Source organism: Limanda limanda, chromosome 3, assembly GCF_963576545.1.
Source record: "Limanda limanda chromosome 3, fLimLim1.1, whole genome shotgun sequence".
Classification (NCBI taxonomy): domain Eukaryota; kingdom Metazoa; phylum Chordata; class Actinopteri; order Pleuronectiformes; family Pleuronectidae; genus Limanda; species Limanda limanda.
The window spans coordinates 22,237,308-22,254,261 of NC_083638.1; the positions used below are offsets into that span (position 1 = coordinate 22,237,308).

Sequence of the window (16,954 nt, forward strand, 5' to 3'; positions counted from 1 at the left end):
GTATCATTTACCTTCAAACTAAAAGCAAAGGTTGATCAGGGGGACTGTCCCGAAAGTCTCCTAATGTTTGTGTGTCCTACATTTATTCATCTTTACCGTATTGATTATTAACGTTCAGAGATATGTACATAATTTTCAGTTAAAGTTCGATACAATACATCCCAGCAATTCAATTCTTTGGATGTGTTTCTGACTTGATTGACCTTCTCTTTGATGACCTTTAATTTCCCGATAAAGTGAACTGGTAATGTTGACATGTGAGTCACACATGTTTCTCACAGGTCTTATCTGTTCTCAGTCCTCACAGTGAGTCTTGTTTATCTGTTTCTGAACCCTGCCCTCTGTATGCTTTACTGATAAGAAACAAGCAAACAGACAGCGGGCCAGATTTCAGTGCTGTGAGTGGACCATCAAAGAGCAGCAGCAGCGGTATTAGGACCGACACTGTCGAGAAGATCGAAAGGGTCGAGGAGACAAAAACTGAAGCTGCAAGACACAGGGGAGAGGAAGAAGGAAAAGGATCAGGCACCCTCATGGAACGCCTGGGACGAGGAGCGAGCGTGTGAAGTTACAGTTACAGTTGGTTCTGGTGGAGTTTCACATATCAGTTAGATTTTGAAAAACCCTGGAGCCTCGTCAGGGAGCATGAAGCTCAGTGGGACCGTCCTGAAACTGGAGTTCACAGAGACCGAGCATTTAAACAACACAACGGTGACACCACTGCAAACAAACACAACAGGTAAGATGACAACAATGTCGCCTGCATCAATCTGGAACACACAAGTAAAAGCGTCTTTGTTGTCCACGGTTGTGGCCGAACAAAATTATACAGTTGAAGCAGTAATTCTTCTCCGATAGAGAACAACACGAGTTTTAGGGCTGCAACCAACAATTATTTATTTTAATAACAAATATTAAAGCAGCGAATGATTTCAACTTAGAAGCTGCAAACTGCTAATGTTTGTTCTTTTTTTCTCAGAAATAATAATTTAAAAGATAAATCCATGATTCAAATTGCTGTGTAATAATCCTCTGTCCTTCAACTAATCGCTCCAGCATTGGACACAAGTTTACAGTCTGATCTAATTTCCTTCATATTCATAGTCTTATCCTCTGTTATCCTGATAATTAGGGCTCCGCTGGGCTGAATCAGACCTTCTCTCTGCCATTTTAAATGGAAAAGCTTTACCAACAGGCCGCTCATCAAATCCAGATAACTGCGAGGCAAATGTATTCTAATCTCTTAATTCAATCTAACTGATCTTTGACCACAGTCAAGCATTTTCCCTGTTAAACTGTAATCCCTATAGCCGCTTCATCTCCCTAAACTAAGTATGCAATTTACATACATTATAGCCTGGTCTGTTCGGTACAGGCATCAGTGCAGGCGCGCTGCTCCAAGAGCATGTGTTCTGACGGTCAGGGCTTTTTAAAGGGAGACAATCCTGCAGCAATCAAACACTGCTGCAGATGCAATTTAGAGAAACATGGAGGGAGAATTTAAACAGAGCAGCCGATGTAAAATTAGCCAGAGGAGAATAGTGCACTCACCACCACTGACCTCCAACTGCTTTAATTACATGGGGAGTTTTCTCTTCTTCTTGGGTTATAACCAGCAGTTCTCCTTGGGGGCCTATCGGTACTCACATACAGTAGTGCGGTAATATCTTCACCTACACTACCCGTCTTTCATCATCACCACACTGCAACTGTGTGCATGTGCAAGGTTGTTTCTGTTCACAGACGTGGAATATGACACATTATTCACGTTTGTGCGTTGGCTGGTTTGTTTGTAAGCAAGATTACGCCAAAACTACTGGTTGGATGATCATGGAACTTGGTGGGAGGATGTTGTGTGTGTCCGGGAAGAGCCCATTCAATATTGGTGCAGATAAGGCCACTGTGTTTAACGGGACAAATAGCATTTCGCCATTTTCCAAGTGAATAATTCCTGTATTATGATGAAAATCAGGCACATTTAGGGGATTTATATCCATTAGGTTGTGAAACTTGGTGCAGTTTGATTGAATTTAAGGGATGTGATCGGTCACGGATGCTTGTAGGGTCTGTTAGTATAGACCCAGATAAATGTATATATGCATATGCAAACCAGATAAAAAAGGCCAGCCTTAAAGGTCAAAGAGATTCAATCAATCACAAGTCCCCTTTTAAATCTGGTATTTTTTTATGCCATAATAAAAGACATCTTCAGACATCTTTTTAAGTGTTTACTGTCTTTTAACTGTCAGATTCAGGAGTGTCAGAGCCCTCCCCTTCACCACCACAGCTGGAGAGAGGCCGGGCCCAGTGTTCGATCTGTGCAGACAGAGCCACAGGGAAACATTACAGCGCCTCCAGCTGTGACGGCTGCAAGGGCTTCTTCAGGAGGAGCATCCGCAACAACCACACTTACAACTGCAGGTGATACATCCCCCTCATTACAAAAAATCACTAACCAATACCACGGTATTCACTCTATACCTTACAATCCAACAACATCAATATACACACACCAGGAACACAGTGGCAGTGACAGGGGGAATTTAAAGAAAGGTTGTTATTCAAGGTGAGGTGAGAAGTCTGTGGTGTTATCACATTACACAGCAGGGGGACGTGTATCATATAGAAACTTCACCTTGCGATAGAACAGCAACCTTATAGAGGCTGGGGCGAGTCCGGGCACGGAAACAATAACATATATTTAATGACAGCGAATTGTAAATCGATGGTGAGATATAGCTGTAGCTTCTTTTTCTTTTCCCATGTGAGGTGTTGATTGATGCATGCTTTGACAACTACAGATTCTGTCATGTCTTAACTTGCTTTTACAATAAAGTGTCCACAAGAGCAGATTGAATTGTCAGGTCACTTCAAGTAAATGCTCTAGAACAAAATATCAATTCGATCGTATTGTAGCTACATGTTCGTCTGACAGATATTTTAGGTAGGTCAGACTTTTTTTTTAAGTAAAAGATTTAAACATAGATTCCATTTATGTAAGACTAAGTTCAAAATGTTGTTATTTTCTTGATGTGCTCTTTACAAATGACATTCATTACACTACTGTTTCTGCATTTTAAATGTTTTTATTTTTAGGGTTTTCATCACCAGTAATAACAAATAAAATGTGATGTTATTTGATTTGACTTAGAACTACAGCACTTTTCTTTTCAGGTTCAACAGTCAATGCACGGTGGACAAAGACAAACGGAACCGGTGTCGTTACTGCAGACTGCAAAAGTGTTTCAAGGCTGGAATGAGAAAAGAAGGTCAGAGGAAACCTTTCTATCTCCTTTAATTTAATAGTATCAGTGTCTTAAACTAAAAATACACCACAAGAACTTGCATACAAGTTTCGGAATTAAACTTATATTCACTGCATACCATTTGCATTTAAAATGTGTCATCCCCTCTTGCAAGGCGAAAGGGGGGATCAGGGGTGGTTTATTAGAGAAAAACATATTTCTGGGAAACATTGAGAGCAACTGTGCTGATTTTCATGTGTATTAATGTGCACTGTGTGAATCTTTAGTCTTATCTCCCATTGAATTGCACAGTTGAGCGGGGGAGAGAGAGAGAGATGTGATCGGAGGAGCCACGAATAGTCCCCACACATGAATAATTAACACAAACTGAGCACGGGTAAATATTTGTTTTGCATTTTTCCTGAAGAGATGCTGCTCACAATCCCCCAAAGTGAAGGCTACAAATTTAAAAGTTTACTTCACTAATTTGCCTGGTTTGCATAACACGCTGCAGGATCCCTTTCACATTTCAGGCCAGCAGTAGAGCGGTGGCAGAAATAAAACTAAAGACAGACTCTGCATTTTCATTTCATACTTGACCTCTGAAACTGTTAACTCCCCAATCCAGACGTGTAACTGATGATTCAGCCACGAATCATTTGTGTCGTTGTCATGCAGCACCATGTCACACTTACCCCCCCCACGCTCCTGCTCCACTATAGTTTGATTAATACCCTGCTGATTGGTTGCTGAGAGGACAGTTCTGATGACTGATTACTCCCACACTCCGGTCTGTTGTCTGACACCGGAGGCCATCGACTGCTCTGCTCCTTATTACCTGTACAGAGGGATCATCAACATGTGATGTCATCTCCTTCACTGAACATAATCCACAACATCAAGCATCCAGGCGTCCACGCCCACTTTTTCTTTATTGTCAGCGGCAGATGTAAGAAGCTGTTGTCAACATCAGAATATTAAATCAAGATACGCTGGTCTACACGACGAGGTTTAAACCTAATTACCTTTGCAAAGGAGGTTATGTTTTCTTCCGTGTTTGTTAGCATGATTATGCAAAAGCCTCTGGACAGATTACCATGAAACTTGGTGGAAGGTTGTGGTCGAGGGCCAAGAGGATTCATGAATCTTTAATGAGATAGAGCGTTTTCATTGATTTCTCAGAGAATAATTATTGGATCTTGATAAAATAAATCTGACAAGTTAAGTGAACGGATTTTTATGAGTTTGTGCAAATAGAAATCTAGATCTAGAGAATTTAAATGTGGTTTCATAAGGGGACTGTTCTACAAGATGTAGTTTGCACCTGTTCATATCACCTCCATCGACTTCATCCCCAATTAGTTCAGATTAGACATTTCATTTTTCTTTACGATTTCACATCCCACAACATCTACACTCACATCACCAAATAAAAGGAGACTTCAGCAGACAGGAGATTTTGACTTCCCTCTCATTTCGGCCACATTTGTGCGGCAAAGGTTGGCGTGAACAGCAACTTAAATGTCACAGGGGACAGAGGAACCTTGTGGAGGCAAAGAGAAGGTCTTTTCTTTCAGAACATGTTTGCAGCTGAGCTGAGTAAAGAGAACAAGTCCTGCAGAAGCCAAGAAACCTCTCTGATGTTTTTTTTCCTTCTTCAATCTCCAGCTGTTCAGAATGAGAGAGACTGCATCAACAGTCACAGAGCCAAGGGACAGACAGTGGGCACTCTGTCCATCACTATGCTCCAGCGGGCAGAGGCCAGCGTAACACAGGTAACTGACCTATGAAGTGGTTCTGCATCAGAAATGGACATTTACAAATTTTCTGGAAATTGATGAGAGACAAGAAGGTTATAAATAACCGGCAACATTTAAATTCTACAAAATTTGTGGCTATTGGCTAAATTTAGTTACTCCTTAGAAATGCAGACAGACCTACAGTGGCCGAGAGAGCACAACACACGTGCAAATTAAGAAAACCCAACGGAAATGTTTCCAGGGACACAAAAGAGTGAGCAACCTGGCTATAGTTCAATGCTTGAAAATTTGGCAGTGTATTTGCACATCTTTTTTCTGTGTTTTATTAATTTGAGCCAATTCTGCCACCGTAGGGACCCCGTCTAATAATAATCTATTTCATTGCACCACAGGATCTGGGATTGTTTGCCTTGAAGTGAATGATAACAACCACATATTAAATTTTGCATTTATAAGAGATATATGTGGGCTGTTTTTCCCATATCGGTCATCGTGTGGTCTCCATCTGCCAAATCCTCCTCTACCTGCCTTGACTTGCTTTAATCTTCTCATCTCTGCTCTGAGCACCTACACACACTTATCACCATCATCACCCTCTTCCACAGTGGACTCACACATTTGGCTTTTGCTGCTGTCAGTTTCCAGCTCCGGTCTCACCCATCAGTGATGACATCAACACCAAGAAGACGGCCTGCGTGGGTGACGTGTTTCACTCCATGAAGCAGCAACTCCTCCTGCTGGTGGAGTGGGCAAAACACATCCCCGAGTTCTGCAGCCTCCCTTTGGACGACAGGGTGAGAAAAGCAAAGAATATCTATAGGAACCGTATAGAGCTACACTATACCTATAAAGTAACAAAGCTCACTTTTAACTGTTCATTTACATTTTAAAGCTACACATGACATGAAGCCTGTGTGTGTGTTTGCAGGTGACCTTGCTACGAACCCACTCTGCAGAGCATCTTATTCTCGGGGCTGCACGCCGCTCTTTGCCTTGCAACAATCTCATTCTTCTAGGTAGCACAGATTAAACTGGTTGTGTTCTTTATTTGTTTCATTATTCAGTGGTGTCCTGAATTATCACATGTATCTACTTAAATATCTCTTACTGTTTGTGTTTATTGAGCAGGCAACGACTTTGTGATTCCCCTGAGAGGCGCCCAGACAGAGGTGTCCAGAGTGGCTTTCAGGATCCAAGAGGAGCTGGTCAAACCTCTCAGAGAGCTGGACATCGCAGACACAGAGTTTGCTTGTCTCAAAGCCATCGTCTTCTTCAGCCCGGGTCAGTTGTGTTTCCTGCTCTGTCACATGACCTCACCACTGCACCAGATGTTCTCCCTCAGATCTGTTCATTTTCTTGGAAGCCGCATGTGTAGTTTGAGTCTGAGTGGTCTCGGCTCAGAGTGTTTCCTGGAAATTATCTGATATTATCAAGATGTCGGAGATCCGGCTGCTGAACCAAATAACCCATTTACCTGAGGACCAGAAGACTTTTATTTAATCCTAATTATATAGTTTTTTTAACTCCAACTGGGAAAATGCTTATCAAGAATATTCTGTTATTCTCATTATTACCCTGCTGTTATGTGACTAAGTGGTCTACACTATATTGTAAGAACACACACCTCATCATACACTAATATTTGGCATTAAATGCAATGACAAGTTTTATTTCCTGCCAATATATATTTTTCAAGAAACACCTTTGACAGCTTGTGTACACAGTGAACTTGGTGTCTTTAGTATGTATCTATCACTGATTGAATCTGTATTTAATAGTCTTTCTGTTATGGTGTCCTCTCTCCTCTTCAATACACTGTACATCCTCCTGCAGACTGTCCAGGTTTGGAGAGTCCTCATCTCGTTCGACATCTGCGGTTCCAGGCCCAGCTGCTGCTGGAGGAGGCGACCTGTGAGCAGAGGGGAAGGTTCGGGGAGCTCCTGCTGATCCTGCCCGCCCTGCAGAGTGTGGCCTGGCAGATGGTGGAGACGCTGCACTTAGCACAGCTGCTGGGTGAAGCCAGAATGGACAGCCTGTTGCAGGAGATGCTGCTGGGAGAAGGTACAGGTAGGAGACACTGTCGTCAAGCATACAGTGTGTTAAAAAGACATTTCCATCATGTACTGGCACTGAGCTCTGAAGCTTGTTCAGTTTGATCGTGTGCTCCAGTTTCTCCTCTTCCTTCAGACAACAGTGAGCAGCAAAGAGCTTCACCTTCAAACCAGATCTCTGCCATGTCCCACGTCTCAACATGTGAGCACTAACAAAACAAACTATCACAGCAGTTCTGAACTTGCATCTCTCCATAAAATACTGTACATCTTAAGCAGCATTGACTATTCAATCTGTATTTTTAAATATTTATAGAGTCCTCTTTTCGAGTCAAACTGTTTCCTGTCATCTCATCTCAGTCTCTCCTGACATGTGCTCTCATTCAGTTGACCTTATCCAGTAGTCTAGTCAGAACCCTCATGTGCCTGATGCCATTGCTGATTCATTAATTTTCAACAGCAGCATCAATTCATAAAATAGTAATTATAATAATTGTAGTTGTTGTCTGAATCCTGCACATCTGGAGTCAGAGATACCCGCAGAGAGAGAGAGAGAGAGAGAGAGAGAGAGAGAGAGAGAGAGAGAGAGAGAGAGAGAGAGAGAGAGAGAGAGAGAGAGAGAGAGAGAGAGAAACAAAGTTAGTGACATGTATTAAAATATATAAATGTGGGTGCAGAGAGACAGAAAGAGGGGAGAAGAGCTTGATGTCTGTGTGTCTCTTGCAGCTCCTCCAGGCGTTTCTCCTGCTGCCCACGCAGACTAAACTGAGGTGCACGGACACATCACTGCTGCCAACGTGACCCCGACATGTACCAGTGGCACCTGTCTGCAAGAAACGTCCAAAAACAACAACTTGTCCAGGGAATGGAGTGTAATGAGCTTGAGACAACACATACTTAAATATTCACACACATCCACATTGTACATACATATACCAGTACTGTCACCCACTGTAAAAATACTTGTTACTTGTTTACTTGGATCCACAGGAGTGATGCTATAATCCTTCCTAATTTAATAATTATAATAATTAGAAGAAGAAGAAGAAGAACGTTATTTGTACAGCACTTATCTAAACAAGGTTACGAAGTGCTTCACACAAAAGTCCATGGCAAATTGAAGAATCCATTTTAATAAAAGATATTCTGTTCGGTCATATTAAAGACACAAATCATAACATAATAAGGTTGAGACCTTGAGTTTGTAGAGAAAACCCAACAGCTTTAATCTTGTGTTTTTGTGTGTAATATTGTTAATTTATCTTAGACAAGATATAAATAAAGTTTCACCTGTTTCACCATGCAAGTGAATCACTGGATCAACAACATTTAGTGCATGACTGTAAATGAAAGTGTCTGACATATGCAAATAGGTGCATTCCACTGAACTGTATAAGCACAATTAAATCAGTGCAACACATGACAGTATGATTTAATTGTGTCGAGAGCTGAAGTGCAATACCCACCACTTGTCAGCAGAGGGCACTAGAAGCCTGTTAAGAACTATACAGTATATGGTTGAGAAACATATTTGTTGGCCCAACCTTGACTTTGCAAGGGTAAGGATCAAAGTTAAAAAAAAGGATATATTTGATTTAATGAAAAGTGACATCGGCCTCAAGGATCTGAAAATATTCTAATGAAGAAACCAGGTATCTGCTAGATACCTGGAGCTTTGGCTTAGAGGACAGTGTCCACCTGGATCCTCAGAGTAATTTGTCTTTCATTCAACACAGCAGGAGCTCAGAGGAACTGCAATGACTCAATATCACCTATTGACAAAAGTGTGCTCTGCTTAATGAAACCCTCTCTCTTTCGCTCTACTCTGTTTTCATAATTAATTACTGACTTCATACAAAAACAAAATTAATTCTAACTTTTTTATTCCTTCCTGAGTTCATTGGCTGCCATTCCCAGCTCAGTGTGTATAATCTAAACAACATATTGGAAGTGAATACCTCTGTTCGGTTTGTTAAAAAGCACTCATGCTTCACAGTAATCCGTTTTGCTGAAAGGTGACATGTTCTCTTTCCATTTGACTCAGTATCAGGCCTGTGGCATTTACTCATTGCCCAATCAGATGAGGATCCCTGACGGTGAAGTACGTTATATAATATTATATAATCCCATAAAGCTAAGTGGTTCAATTCTCCGCAGACCGTGGAAGTCTTTTTCAAAGTTTACATTTCCCTCATACATAGTATGTGCTGGGCTCACACCAGTTTAAACCAGGTTACACCGGCATACACACAGCATACACACTGTATTTACATATGGACCAACCAGATTCCTCGCAGCTGGAGGAGGACGAAACAATGGGACACCCTGCTGAAGGACGGCTTGGGAAAGATTGAACTGCATTGTACAGCAACAATAATTTCCTGGGATATCAGTTCTTCATTCACACAAAAACACCTAGAGAGGAAAGATGTATTTGCAGCCTTTGAAAGTGTATTATGTCACTGTTATCCCTCTTCGCCCCTAATTGTCCTTAAAACAACTGAGGCTTGAGTGTTGGGCAGTGGTTGCAGGTTCGATTCCGACCTTCGCTGCACGTCTTCCTTGCTCTCTCTCTCTCTCCCCACCTTCCCCGCTTAAGAGCCCATAATATCGGAAATGTGCTCATGTACGTGGGAATAGGCTCCAAACTACGGTGATGAAAAAGTTTAATTATAAATACAGAAAAACTGAAGAGCTGCGTCTTTGTCTGTCTGTTTCCCTGTGTCTGTGTGACCTTACTGACGTGTATTACAACTTTCCTTCGTCCAGTAACTTCTCCTGGATGACAAAAGTCAAATTTACAATTGTTAAAACTTCCCCATAACCCCTACGACTCAGGTTTTAAAGTTCAACCGCAGTCATGTGCTCATCTTCAGATTGTCCACTGTAGGTTTGGTCAGTCTGAGATGTAGGTTAAGTGATTTGTGTTGAGCTGCATTCAAAGCAGGACAGGGAGGACTGAGAGGGGACATACCTTCACTGTTAGATGCTGTCGGAGGAAAACTGGGCTGGAAAAGGGTTCATGAGCAAAGTTTCCTTCTTTCAGGGGCATTTTCTATCTCTCCTTTCCACCTTAAACACATAATAATGATGTTATTTCAAGAAAATCCAGGTTTACTTTTAGTGAATTCCCAGTAAGACTACTTCATGCAATGCAGTCTAAACGGCCCAAGAGTTTCATCCAGATCCAAGAGATATTCTCTGAGACATCAAGGAAAATTATGAAAAGCACGTTATTAACTAACAGACAATCAAACAATAAAGACATTACCTCCTTGGCTGAGGTACTGAATAAACCAGATGTTTACACAGTTTCAGACAGACATTTTCATTGTAGTCTTAATGAAGAGTCAAGTTCTGGACTGTTTCATTTTCCGCATTGTCAAATTAATGTCTTTATATTGTTCATTACGGGCTGAAAGTTGAGTTTTAAACAAAGGTCAGAGCAAATCAAGTGTTTCAAAGACGTCTTTGCTCTCCAGTTCACTGAACGCTCCTCAGATCACGGAACAGAACCTGGCTCCTCACCCACCACTCACTCTCACATTGACTCACACAAGCAAATAGGCTTTTAACCAGCGACATGAGCTGTTGGTTGCTGTTAAGAGGTTGAACAGTGATGCTGCTGTGATGTTGGTTTCCCTCCCAGGGGCCTGCTGTGATGTGCTGAACAATCGATTGATCTGTCAGGCTCAGCACAGAGCTCCGTGATCGCTGTTAGAAGCCGAACACTCGCTCTCTGGTGCCGTCAGTGTCGTTCTCCACCTCCTTGGGCTGGAGAAGTTCCACAGACAGGAATTCTGTCTGTACTGGCCTTATTATTCTTAATAAAAACGATAAGCAAATTCCCAGACCTGCTGTCTGTTCTGATTGTTGCAGTCAGAGATGAGCACATTTCTTAGTATGTGCCGTATCCAAATGCTGCCCACAGACCTGCTCCATTCTCTCCGCTGAAGGGCAAGAGAGGGGTTTAGCTCCGCCGCATTATGATTTGATTATTGCGGAGAGGCAGCGTGGAGAGAGCGGGGGAAACACTGACATCATCAAATTAGAGGTTGTTGAAATCAAATTTGTTTCTGTCTAAGTTTGAAAATCGTACATTAGAGCCAAAAGGGACGTCTGATCCTGGAAGGCGATGCACCACATGAAGCAAGTGAACGGTAAACAGCACGGATGACTTGAAACCCATCTCTCTAAATACCGCGCATTGAGAGCAGACTAGAAGAATTCTGCAGTCACTCACATTTCCAAAGCAGAAATGTGCAGATGCACTGCCACAGCTCAAAATAACAATGGAAAATACAGCTGCTGAGTACCAGTCGTACTCAGCAGCTGAGTACGACTGGTGCCGTTTCAAAGACTCAAAACTTATAGGCCTGACTTTCTTCCATCAAAATTCATGAATTGTTCCCTGGGAAAACTGGGAAAATGTTGTTTTAAAAATATAACCTATTTCACAATGTTAAAAAAAAGTTTTAAAAAGTTCCTGTAGTGAATCGTTGACCTTTCACCAAAAGGTCAAACAGACAGAGATAACCACATAACCTCCTGGGTGGAAGTAATAATATTTTATTTGTTTGAGCGGTACAATATTTGCATTTCATCACATTTGATTTTCAAGAAGATTCAATTTACTTTGAAGTCATATTATGATTTACCGGAATTAAATAAGAATCATTGAATAAGATCAACCTATTTCATTGTTAATGATAATCAAGAAAAAAATGAGTGCGATCTATTTTGAAAAGACAAATATTTAGAAAATGACTTAATTACTTTTCTGCTAGAGTCATACATTGAGGCTTAAATCAATATGAAGACTGAACCTGTAAGAGAGAAGAAACAAAACCAGTAGATCAGCCTGGTCTCTCCTGAAGAGACTGACACCACTGAAGGTCAGGATGGAACGAGATGGCTCCACTGCTGTCAGTGCTCTCAGCAGGGGGTCGAGGCCGGACGCTGCTGCAGCACCGGCACAAAGGTCTGGGGGTTTTCCTCAGTTTCCCCAAACACTAGTTCAAAAACCTCAGCCCCTCTCTGACTGAGCGACTCATATCGAGACAGCAGGAATACCCAAAAGCTTTCAAGCCGATGATAAGTGAGGAAGTCAGCATCGCTAATGGTCATAAATATTCATCCAATAATAAACACTTCTATTAGGTGGCAATGAAAGACTTGTGTGTCTTTATGCCCGGTTAGGCCAGCAAGCTCTCCCGTCCAGATGTTTTCACTGCGCTCTCAGGTAGCAGAGACAAACAGCATCTTCATTGTGTCAGGGATTTACGACTGGAAACCGCTCCAACTAAATATAGCTGTGCACAGCGCTGCTCTCACCATGGTCTGAATTTCAATCAGGGACACTGGAGAGGAGAGGTGGCACTTCAAGTTCGGACCTGAACGCTGAACCGTGGGCAAATTACTTCAATTAATCCAGGAAGAAAAACGAACTCCTTCAAAAGAAAAGAAGACGAAGAAGCTTCATTTTCTTCACGTACAAATAATTGCTGTGGCAGAGAACTGGGCAAGATAAGAGCTGCTGTCAGTTCCCGACAATTCATCCTCTTGAAGAGAAAATTAGCTCCATCTTTTACCCTCCGTTGTTGAAAGCGAATGCAAACACAAAGAAGGTGCATTCACCCTGGAACTGGTCCTTATTGTTTGCAGACTTGTGGACGTAACCAGGGCAAGAAGAGAAAGAATGTCCGCTTTGAGTACTTGCAGCAACTTAAGTGTACTGTACAGCCCGATATTTATTCTACCACTACAGGGATGGAGACAGACACAAACGGAGATGCCAGTGCAAATTAAGGCTCCGCTCTGACAGCTATAAAGTGCAACTATAAACTGATCCTGACTAATGCTACAAAAGCTCTGTGGTCCTGATACTTATGAGACAGCCCCAAGCAAACTTTGAAGCAGCTCTTATGATACATCCCGGTCTGTGCTTTAGGTGTATAAAGTTTCACAAGGCTCTTATAAATGTAGAAGACAGAAGAGAGTCAAGTCAAAGTGCGTTTATAAAACCCCAAATCACAGAACACAAGTTTGCCTCTTGGTGCAGAACAATCTGTGCAGCATTATGACACCAACTGTCCTGAGATGCTCGGACCAGACACGGAAACACGAAGAAACTCCAGGACGAGCAACAGAGGAGGGAAAGGAGGGCAATAGATGTCATGTGCACAGAATTGAGCGACAAAGTAGATTTGGACAATAACCACAATAACAAAATAAACTTTAAATATCATTGACGAATGTGACCTGGGAGGACTTTGATCAGATAGGACCCGAGCCACGCCTCCTCCTCGGCCCCATTAAGACCTGGAGAAGGGACCGATTACACAAACATACAAGGGCCAAACGTAAGCTCGTCACTCACACATCTGGAAGAAGAAAACAAACTGGAGTGAGAGAGACGAGGAGGAGGCTGGGGTTCCAGGAGGATGCAGATCCAGGTCCAAAACATCTGGATTGAGGCCCCACCGACGGCCAGGAGAGGAAGAGAGGTCTCAGGGCGAGAGAGGCCGAGAGACAAATGAGGACAGGAAGGACAACATTGGGAACAGAGACAGAAAGAGGCCTGGATGTTTACACGCTTGGAAAGCTCAGTTATCTTGTCGGCAGGACAACATTCATTTTATGATACGTTTTGTCTCGACTAGAGAGCTTGTGCTTTTATTGGTGTTTGTTTGTTTGTCTGTTAGTTCGCAGCATTTCACACAAACAACTGGACAGATAACTATAGAAGTTGGTGGAAGGATGTGATATAAGTCAGGTTATATAAACACATACACATCTATATCAGGGATATTAAGGAGACTGATATGCTTGTACAATGCTGTGTACTGAATGGTAACAGGTCACTGAAAGTTAAAGATGAGTTATAAGTTAACGTCTCCAAAGAGTCAGACAGTCTGATCTTGGTGATCTGATATCTGCAGGGATTCAATGATTGGAACCTAAATTGGTTTTTAAACTGTCAAGTGTTGTTGAAGTGAGGGTCTAATCCTGGTTTTCCTCCAAAGGACAATATCTGGTAATAACAAAATAAGGTAATGCTCACTTGGTGTAGTAGTAAAAACTTGAGAGATGAGGAACTCATTTTGTATCTATTTTCATTTACCTCAGCAAAAGTGCAGTTAAGAGGCAGCTGCTTCTGAGTAGGTTTATAATAGCATCGTGTCATAAACAATCAGAATTGTGTTTATTGAGAGAGATGCTGCTCTAACAGAAAACAGAACACTCAGTCTTCTGCAGGGCTGCTTCAGGAGACGGTTTTCTTCTTAATAAACCAGGGTCTGTGACTGTCTGGTTTGCGGTGGAGAGAGATGCAACTGAATGGAGGAGACAAGACAACAGCGATTTGAGTCACTGGTGCAATTTTCATCAGGGCCTGCTGCTGCAGTGAAAGGAGACACTAAGCCGAGCTGGAAAAAAAGATGATGATATTCTATTGATGATCACGGAACCACAAAGCAGTGGTAAATGACGCACATTCTTTGTGACATAAATCTGTTGCAGTCCCGTTGAGGAGACTCATCACATAGTCACTGATTTAAAGGTAAGGACTTGATTACAGGTTGGGGTAAGGTTTAAGTAATGGTTAGAGGTCAGAGGTTAATGTAATATCATCTGAAGTGATGTAAAAATGACTCTGGGGACTTATGTCAGTGTGGGGACTATTCGTGTGGACCTCGGAAGGTCCCCTGTCCAGAAATGTGAAGTCGTTGTCCTGACTTCAGTGTGTTGTGAACTTGTAAACAAAATAGTTTTGAGCATTTAAAAAGAACCAAGTTGATACAGATTTCTAATAACTGCATAACAATGAAGAAAAAGGAACAGGAGTGACAGGCATGTACATTTAAAATGCACATTAATAATAAAAATGTCTGTATTGGCGAAAAAGTGTTGTCAGGCACTTGTAAGAGATGGACGTGCAGCTTGCAAATCACAATAGAGTAAAATATGACTAACTCACATTATAAGCTATTAAATAGAGCTGATTATGAAATTATGTGAATTGGTTTATAAGTGATGTCAGCAAGTTTTCAGATTTTTCAGAATATTCCAACACACTTGAATTAATCGACGTCCCCGTGGGTAGAGGTTTCTTTTTGAGGGTTGACACTTGGTTTAGGGACTTGGGAATGCATTACATCAGTGTGTCCAGCCGGTAGACAGTGAATCGGGTGTGTCCTTGAAGCACTCGGTTTTATTCCTCCTCATAATTGTTTCCATAATAGTTGCCGGGGTATGAGCAAGCATTTAAGCTGTGGTTGAAGGAAATATTAAAGATAATAATAATGAGATCTAAGTCAACAGTTTGAGAGCAACGTAAATGATATGTCATCAAATACAAATGGCCATAAACACAGCCATAAAACAAACAATTACAATCAGTGGATATTATTCATTCTGACCTCACTGCTCATAAACTGCACAGAAACCTGATCAAATTGATTAAATTATATAGGGATTCAAGGCCAATGAATGAGTCACCACTATTTCATAATTCTAGGTGTGTTTATGTTGGGAGCAGTGAATTTTATTGTACGATGATATCCCCGACAAAACCATCTCGGACACACACGTTGCAGAAGAGCCAGCGCTTTAGCCTTTGAGCTCTAAACCAATGCTTGTTTAGCACAGCTCAGCATAAACTTGCCACTGCTGTGTTGACCTGCATGGTTTGTTTGGCAGAGGGAATTCTGGGAAGAAAAAAACCCAAAACAGTTCAGACACAGCGAGGTGACGTGAGGATGCGAGAACAGCTGTGTTTATGTGGACGAGGCAGAAATGTGTGTGGAGTTTCTGGCCTGTAAAACCTCCAAAAGCACAACGTTGCTTCATTTTAGCCAGACGTGTTACGTGTTGTGAATGAGTTGCACATACAAAGTCGTGTGATACACGTATACACACTGGAGATGTGTGATGCCATCAAACAAGTGGAGACTGGATGAGAGGCGGCAGACAGAGTTGTTGGCCACCATGATGCCCAGAGAGCACCTGCTTACACAGACACACAGACTCTCTCCAGTGAGACCAAACCTCAACACAACGCCCTCACAATTTGGGTTTTTCCACTGCAGAGAGGTGACACGGGATGAAGGTTTGTTTCCTTTTCTGTCTCACTGGGTCAGCACTCACAAAGTCTTTGCAAAAGGTCATAATCCGCAGCACATTAAGGTGAGGCGGTCCAGAGAAGGGTCTCTCCTCCTCTTGTGTGGTTGAGCCTGGCGAGGAGAGGTCATATCCTGGAATTAAGGGTTGCAAAGACCCTATGTAGGGTAAGCTGGGATCAAAGCAGATGATGCATGGATAGATGGAAAGATCCTGTATGTAGAGTGGCCCAGTTAGGTGGAAGACGTTTTCAGAAATGACCTGTGCATAAAGTTCGGAGAATTCGATCCAGACTTTATCCGCAGTTTGCCTTTCACACAAACGCAACACAGCGCAAGATGTTTGTTTCCTTTTTTGTCACGTGTTAGAAGTGTCATCAATCACCCCCCTAATTCACTGGCGGTGAATCCAGCCAGGGCTCCCCTGAATCTCTAAGGACTTTATACAAGGAGGCCAGGAGGAGAAAGACTGTAGATCATCAGAAGGCTCTCACTCGGACGTTAGCGTTCACACATGCACCTCTTCTGGAGAAAGGGCGGATAATATCAGGAGTAGCTGTAGTAAGAGACTGAGGGTCAGGAGGAAGACCGGGGCGTCCACAAACCAGACGGTGTGTGAAAGTGTCCTCGGGAAACATTGAAGCCACACACTGTGCCATGACAGCTGTGGCGACGGTGTGTGATTTGTGTGTGACAGAAAACGTTCTGTATGGTAGTGTTGTGTGAATGTTTGAGTGTGAGTTGTACTGCTAAGTGCTTTGAGTGGTCGATAAGACTTG

General features: G+C 42.2%; 1 protein-coding gene across 5 annotated transcripts; it reads left to right on the top strand.

Moving 5' to 3' along the window:
- The first annotated feature begins 389 nt into the window (after positions 1-389).
- On the top strand, positions 390-8,477 carry hnf4b (hepatic nuclear factor 4, beta). Of its 5 annotated transcripts, none has more exons than XM_061068133.1 (10): positions 390-739; positions 2,250-2,421; positions 3,175-3,269; positions 4,914-5,020; positions 5,611-5,799; positions 5,934-6,021; positions 6,134-6,286; positions 6,839-7,072; positions 7,175-7,258; positions 7,783-8,477. In XM_061068133.1, exons 1-10 carry the CDS (start codon positions 646-648, stop codon positions 7,818-7,820), a joined length of 1,254 nt encoding a protein of 417 aa, XP_060924116.1. In that variant the 5' UTR covers positions 390-645; the 3' UTR covers positions 7,821-8,477. The 5 variants fall into 5 exon arrangements, with proteins under 5 accessions (XP_060924116.1, XP_060924118.1, XP_060924117.1 ...); XM_061068135.1 differs by having other exon boundaries at positions 7,193-7,258; XM_061068134.1 differs by having other exon boundaries at positions 6,839-7,066.
- Positions 8,478-16,954: the final 8,477 nt, after the last annotated feature.

Excerpts from the sequence above, each read along its gene's own strand:
- hnf4b (XM_061068133.1), top strand. The coding sequence starts at position 646 with ATGAAGCTCAGTGGGACCGTCCTGAAACTGGAGTTCACAGAGACCGAG. Across the intron at positions 2,422-3,174 it reads AACCACACTTACAACTGCAG|GTTCAACAGTCAATGCACGG; the intron begins GTGATACATCCC and ends TTTTCTTTTCAG. Across the intron at positions 7,259-7,782 it reads CATGTCCCACGTCTCAACAT|CTCCTCCAGGCGTTTCTCCT; the intron begins GTGAGCACTAAC and ends TGTCTCTTGCAG.